The sequence below is a fragment of the Beta vulgaris genome, chromosome 1 (assembly GCF_026745355.1).
Source record: "Beta vulgaris subsp. vulgaris cultivar EL10 chromosome 1, EL10.2, whole genome shotgun sequence".
In the NCBI taxonomy this organism is placed as follows: Eukaryota; Viridiplantae; Streptophyta; class Magnoliopsida; order Caryophyllales; family Amaranthaceae; genus Beta; species Beta vulgaris.
This window is the reverse complement of record NC_079202.1, coordinates 6,988,967-6,996,479: the sequence shown is the minus strand read 5'-3', so window position 1 is coordinate 6,996,479 and position 7,513 is coordinate 6,988,967. Positions and strand designations below refer to the sequence as shown.

Here is a 7,513-nt window from a genome sequence, read left to right as displayed (position 1 = left end):
TGACTAGACCTGTTGTGAACCGGTACATTATTTTACGTGACTTGGTTCTAAATGTTACCCGATTTTACCCGACTTGTTGATTGTTGATAACTCGACTTGTCTTTGATTTCATGACATAGTAACATAAATCATAAACTAACACTACTATAAAAAGGCATATAACTAGATGAACTATTCAAGCATTGATTTTCAATGAAATCTTAAATAATGATACAAATCTGAAGCAACGCCAGACAAAAGTCATGACCTGATCCATACTCGAAGCGACCCGAAAGTGACCTGAAACCAAGTATGGTATAACCCGATAACTACCAACCTGAACCCGACTCGAACCTGACCCAAACCGCTATTGTCCTCACCTGATAAGTATCCGACCCATGCATGACCTGAACCTGAAAGCACCTGCTACAAACCTGCTATAAACCCGACCCGAAACCACATAATCACGAAAGATGACCTGTCCCGAAATTGACCGCGCTGAACCTGACCGAACCCGAAAGAAGAAATGAACCGAGACAGACCTGACCGAATTATGACCGTTCTCGACCTGCACCCGACCTGTTTGATTTAATGACCTGACACGACCTGACCGAACATGACCTGAAACCTGAGATGACCCGACCTGAACCCGATTCGAGTAACTGAATTGACAGCTCTGTACGTATTATCGACTGATTGAAATTGAGCAGTGTTCCGGTATTATCACGGTAGATAAAGACTAAATTTTCGCAATTAAGCAATTTTACAAAGTCTATGTCTAAGTGGAAAATTCCAAAATTCTGACTTGACTTAAAACCTCACAAACTCATTCTCCACGTCTAAGTTAGTTGTAGTACCCAATAACAAATCGCCACGTCAAACAAAACCTCGATAAACCGTCCGATCCTCCACGCTGGCACCTCAAAAACCAATCAAAACGCTTCAAACGGTGGCACCCTATTAGTCACGTGACCTCCCTACCCTTCCTCACTCCCCTCTTCCCACTCCCTCACTTTATTTAATTACCTGACTCCCCAAATTTTGCAAACATAAGATTTACAAATCAAATCTTCATTTTTATTTCACAGAGTGTGTTGTGTGGAAGGTACTAGAACATAGTGTTGTGTGCAACCATGAAGAAATGGACGCTTACGTCCGCCATTTTTCTCTTATGCATCCTCTTTCTTTTTCCAGATCAGGGTATGAATCAATATTTTTAGAATTCATTATTGCGCATTTTTTGTTTGAATCTCAAATTTAGGTAATTTTTTTGATCTGGGTAGTTTGTAATTTGATTTATGACATACTATCGAGTAATGGGTATTTTTGAAAAACCGGAATTTGATTGATTTGATTATGTTATAGTATGATTTGAGCTGTTTTTACATTGTTTGATCTGTGTAGTTTATGAAGTGATTTATGATTGAGAATTGGGTATTTGATTAATTAGTCTGATTTAAGCTCATTTCGTTGTTGCTCATATTAAAGCGATGTGATGTTAATTTGTATGTAGTGAGAGAATTAGTTATAGGTTTATTGCAAGAAATGTGCTTGAAAAGGGTTTGTTAAAAAGGGTGGGATTGAAAGTTGTGTTGGATCTAATGTAGGTCGGAGAATACACGCCAATGCGGAAGGCGATTCGGATGAGATAGCGAATCCACCTAAGGTTGAGGAGAAGCTTGGAGCTGTCCCCAATGGTTTATCAACTGATTCAGATGTTGTTAAAAGGTGCAGTGAATGGGACTTGATATTTATTCATTTGTGTTTGTGTGTGTGTGTGTGTGTGTGTGTGTGTGTGTGTGTGTGTGTGTGTGTGTGTGTTTTGGTTGGTTTTTCGTGTCGTTGGCTAATGAATACGAGGGCTATGTGTGTTGCAGGGAATCTGAATCCATGTCGAAGAAGACGCTTCGCAACAGCGCGCAGAAGTTTGAGTTTCAAGCTGAGGTGTCCAGGCTTATGGATATCATTATTAACTCTCTGTACAGTAACAAAGACATTTTCTTGAGGGAACTTATTTCCAATGCTTCAGATGTAAGTGTCATGATCACTGCCATTTTCTGTATGGAATCATATAATTTCGATTTTCAACTATCATAACCTTATACTGAATGAGCAATTGTGGTGCAATTTTAGGCATTGGATAAGATTAGGTTCTTGGCACTCACTGATAAAGAGGTCCTAGGTGAAGGCGACAACGCAAAGCTTGAGATTTTGGTAAGTATTAGTGTTAATTTTCTTCTTGTTGTTCTTTTCTATTGTTGTAAGTCATGGTTATGAAATTTCTGAATGATGCATTGCAGATTAAATTGGATAAAGAGAAGAAAATTCTTTCCATTAGGGACAGAGGTATAGGGATGACTAAGGAGGACCTCATTAAGAACCTTGGAACCATCGCAAAATCTGGCACTTCAGGTAATCATTTACTCCCTGAAGGAAGGGAAAAAATAAATAAAACTGATGACCTTTTTGCATCATCGACTTGTGGGAAATGATCCTCCACATCTTATTGTGTGGTTTACTATCTAGAAAAGAATATATGCTATGTATTTGTAGAAGACTGATCCCACTGTCTACTCTTTGGTTTAGCCTTTGTGGAGAAGATGCAGACAAGTGGAGACCTTAACCTGATCGGGCAGTTCGGAGTTGGGTTTTACTCGGTTTATCTTGTTGCTGACTATGTCGAAGTTATTAGCAAACACAATGATGACAAACAGTATGCTTCAGCTATTGTGGCTTACATTTTAGTTCTCACTTCTTTGAATGTCCATAGCTTTTACACTTGGTAATATCTGTGTTGTACAGACATGTTTGGGAATCAAAGGCTGATGGGCAATTTGCAATTTCCGAGGACACATGGAATGAGCCTCTAGGCCGTGGTACTGAGATAAGATTGCATCTCCGAGAGGAAGCTGGAGAGTACCTAGAAGAGGCCAAATTGAAGGTATGTGTCCTGTTTATTTTTCGTTGCCATTTACACCTTTTTAGATGATGCTACCTACTATAAGTCAAATTGAAACTATGGCTTTAATATAAACATTATTAGTGCTTCCACGCCATAGGTTATTTAAGGAAGACATTTACAGTAAGATTCATGCTTTGTCTGATTAATTAAGTATCAGATTATATGCTATTGTTGTCACTATTTTTAACATTCTCATCATTGTTGTACATCTAATAGAAAGCATTTTTTCTGTTGAAGCTTTCTTTTGAAGTTTGTCTTATGCAAGTAGATTTTTTGGCCCTTGCATGGGCTGTATCAACTTATCATGGATCTCATCTTCCGTCCACTCTCGATTTCTAACCGTTCCAATGCATTCTCCCATTCAGCCTTCATGTGTTTCTCTTTTCGCCCCCCTTTTCCTTTGAGGCATTATATTGACTTTTCTCTGTTGTCATTGTTTCTCTTTCTAGAGGTTCTTCACACTCTTTTTGTATCACCCAATAAAAGTCACTGCTTTGCTTACTGTCTGAAGTATTTTCTGCAAAGTTTTCCTTTTGGCTTCCTTTAGCTTGAGCATTATCAATGAATATTGTCTTCTTTGGTGAGATTTGTTTATTCGTATGTTTGTCTTAAATTGTATTGTATGGTTATTCTGATGCACAGGATTTGGTTAAGAGATACTCCGAATTCATTAATTTCCCCATTAATCTTTGGGCAACCAAGGAAGTTGAAAAAGAGGTTCCAGCAGATGATGATGAGTCGAGCGATGAAGAAGAAACCAGTATGTGGATTGCATTGAATCTTCTCGAGAAAATTCCATGTGTTTGATTCTTTATATCCATTTAGGTCTATAGAAGGCTTATGTCTTGTTGTTTTGTGACTGCCTAAAATCAGCTGAAACAACTTCTGAGGAAGACTCTGAAGAAGACAAAGAAGACGAGGAAACTGAGAAGAAACCAAAAACAAAGACAATCAAAGAAACAACTTCTGAATGGGAACTTTTGAATGATGTGAAGGCCATATGGCTACGTAGCCCAAAGGAGGTCACTGATGAAGAGTACACTAAATTCTACCATTCGTTGGCAAAGGTAAGCAAAATTATAGCTTATGACATGTATTTTGCAAGGCGTCACTTTGTTTTTTTAACTGTGTCCAAATTTTTATGGTGTAGGACTTTAGTGATGAAAAGCCTATGTCGTGGAGCCATTTCAATGCTGAAGGTGATGTTGAGTTCAAGGCTGTTCTCTTCGTTCCTCCTAAAGCTCCTCAAGATTTGTATGAGAGCTACTACAACAACAACAAAGCCAGCATCAAATTATATGTCAGGCGGGTTTTCATTTCTGATGAATTTGATGAGCTTTTGCCCAAGTATCTCAGCTTCTTGCAGGTAATGGAAACTCTGGTGGTATTGTTACAATAAATTGACTCTTTGACTTGTTTCAAGCTTGATTCTGACAATGTTAATCTTTCTGGCAGGGACTTGTTGATTCAGACTCACTCCCACTCAACGTCTCGCGAGAAATGCTTCAACAACACAGTAGTCTGAAAACAATCAAGAAGAAGCTAATTAGGAAGGCTCTTGACATGATTCGCAAGATCGCTGATGAGGATCCTGATGAAATTGATGGGAAGGACAAGAAGGGTATGTCTAGCCAGAACAATTCTCAATGCATGAGTATTAGATTTTCTAATATATCCCGATAACCTGATTTACATACTATACCTCCATTCTGAAATAAGTGAAACACTTCTCTCAAGAATGTCTCACATAAAAGAGAGAAGTGTTTCACTTATTTCAGAACAGAGTATATAACTCCATCATGAGCTCAAAGGGCCTTATATTGAAGTTTGAAACAATATATTTTTCGTTTCTCTACTCTTTTGATTAGCTCGATGTGGAATTTTGTGGGTGCTTTATTAGCATATACTATTATAAAAAAAACCTGAGACTAATTGGTTGAAATTAGTGGTTGTCCATCTCGGTACATTCTTGAGGACCTAAGTATTTTAGCAGATACTTTTACCCCATCCGTTATTCAAAGTTACATTAGCTGTAAAGCCTTTGGCGTTTTATCCAAAATAAAAACTGTAAAGGGTTTGGCTTGTAATTAACTCTACTTATTGAAGTTTGAAACAATATATTTTTCGTTTCTGTATTCTTTTGATTAGCTTGATGTGGAGTTTTGTGGGTGCTTTATTTGCACATACCATTATAAAAAAAACCTGAGACTAATTGGTTGAAATAAGTGGTTGTCCATCGCGGTACATTCTTGAGGACCTAAGTATTTTAGCATATACTTTTACTCCATCTGTTATTCAAAGTTACATTAGCTGTAAAGCCTTTGGCGTTTTATCCAAAATAAAAACTGTATAGGGTTTGGTTTGTAATTAACTCTACTTACGGTTGTCACTGATTTCTTGCTGTCGCCTTCTTTTTAAATCATATGATAATGTCTATTATAGATGTTGAGAAGTCTGCTGAGGATGATGAGAAGAAGGGTCAGTATACAAAATTCTGGAATGAGTTTGGCAAGTCAATCAAACTTGGCATTATAGAGGATGCTGCAAACAGAAATCGTCTGGCCAAGCTCCTAAGATTTGAGACGTATGTAGCTAGAAGAAAATTCTATCGGTTTTCAGAACATTCTATTGTCGTGTTTCTCCTTGTAGAAGCAACTTTTTCTAACTTGGCTCTCTTTAAACAGTACAAAATCTGGTGGTAAATTGACTTCCCTTGATCAGTACATCTCAAGAATGAAATCTGGGCAAAAGGATATCTTCTACATAACAGGTACCAACAAGGAGCAGTTGGAAAAATCTCCATTCCTTGAAAGGCTCTCGAAGAAAGGCTATGAGGTAACCTGTGAAATGTGTTTGCCTTTCTTGTAATGCTGGATACTATTCTCTCGTCTGTTTGACCTCTATTGCTTTTCACGGCTTCTGCTTTTACTATTTTGGTTAATAAATTCTCTGTGTTGCAGGTCATTTTCTTCACTGATCCGGTGGATGAGTATCTGATGCAATACCTAATGGATTATGAAGACAAGAAGTTCCAAAATGTTTCCAAGGAGGGTCTGAAACTGGGTAAGGACTCAAAAGACAAGGAAATCAAGGAGTCGTATAAGGAGCTGACTAAGTGGTGGAAAGGTGCTCTTGCTACTGACAAGGTGGATGATGTCAAGATAAGTAACCGTTTAGCAGACACCCCTTGTGTTGTCGTGACATCGAAATTTGGTTGGAGTGCGAACATGGAGAGAATCATGCAATCACAAACACTTAGTGATGCAAACAAGCAGGCATATATGCGGGGCAAGAGGGTGCTTGAGATCAACCCTAGACACCCCATCATTAAGGAGCTCCGTGAGAGAGTAGCAACTGATCCAGAGGTATGGTTTCTTCAAATTTGTTAATTCGGCAAGTTATCATGAAGTATGTATTATTATCGATTGAAAAATCTCATGACGAAACTTCTCAGCCTAACGACTCAACCTATTAACACAAAACATATACCATGATGTTCACTCGTATGCATTTCACCTTCTTTTGTCACATTAGTGACTCAGTCTCTCTCTCAATCCACCAAGTGCTTGTTTAGTTGACATAAAGAAAGTATGGGATTGGGAAGTTGAAAGTTGGGAAGTTGTTTGGTTGACAAAAAGTCTTCTTCCCACAAAATCTAGAGGAAGTTGCTACTTACTCCGCTCTAGGTAAGTGGAAACTCTTGTGGAAATACTTACCCCACAGCTTTGTTGTGGTCTCTGATTGGCTCCTTGATCGAGTTCAGATTAGAAAACTCGACTGTTCATCAGTGCAAAGATTACCAAAAAAAACTGCATCTTTATCTGATTGTTAAGAACATTTTTCTTATGGGCTATCGGCTTAATGTTGCAATCGATCTTTTGTGCAGGACGATGGTGTGAAGCAAACAGCACGGCTCATGTACCAGACAGCTCTTTTCGAGAGTGGCTTCCTGTTGGACGACCCCAAGGATTTTGCTTCCCGCGTATATGATTCCGTGAAGACTAGCCTCAGCATCAACCCTGATGCTGCAGTTGAGGAAGAAGACGACACAGAGGAGCCTGAAATCGAAATGAAGGGTGATTCTTCATCAAATGCCGAAGCTGATGATGTGAAGGATGAACTATAGAGATGACTTGAAAACCATGTGATTGGTCATATTATGGGATTTTGACTTCCATATTCAGAATAGCCTTTAGTGAGTCTTTGCCGTGCCTTCGCAGGATAAAGAAAATTTTCTTCAATCTAGATTTCTGTAAACGTAATTAAACAGAATTTTGTTTCAACCCTTAGAAAATAGATGAGATGTGTTGCGCGTTTTAATGTCTCGTTTGTGTCAATATAGTATAGGCTCTTGTTTTATCCAAATAGTCACGCAAGAATGTTTTAGGTTGGGTTTCGTTTTAAAATTAAACCTAGTTTCTCTTAACCAATTAAAAGAAGTTGAATTTAATCAAGTTATATTGAGATAAAATTATTGTGATTCCAGAGCTAAATTGATGTAGTCTGAATAATTTAAATCCCTCCAAGCAACACAAAGCTGTTATGATTATGGTCCATAAAATGATCTTCACC

At 38.2% G+C, this 7,513-nt stretch overlaps 1 protein-coding gene across 1 annotated transcript; it reads left to right on the top strand.

Moving 5' to 3' along the window:
- The first annotated feature begins 1,019 nt into the window (after nt 1–1,019).
- LOC104905131 (endoplasmin homolog) lies at nt 1,020–7,261 on the top strand. The gene is made up of 15 exons (XM_010693581.4): nt 1,020–1,179; nt 1,587–1,707; nt 1,857–2,010; nt 2,113–2,193; nt 2,280–2,391; nt 2,566–2,692; nt 2,782–2,920; nt 3,584–3,701; nt 3,815–4,008; nt 4,092–4,307; nt 4,397–4,562; nt 5,384–5,525; nt 5,626–5,776; nt 5,902–6,306; nt 6,828–7,261. The coding sequence occupies exons 1-15, from the start codon at nt 1,113–1,115 to the stop codon at nt 7,065–7,067; spliced, it is 2,433 nt and encodes an 810-aa protein (XP_010691883.1). The 5' UTR covers nt 1,020–1,112; the 3' UTR covers nt 7,068–7,261.
- Nucleotides 7,262–7,513: the final 252 nt, after the last annotated feature.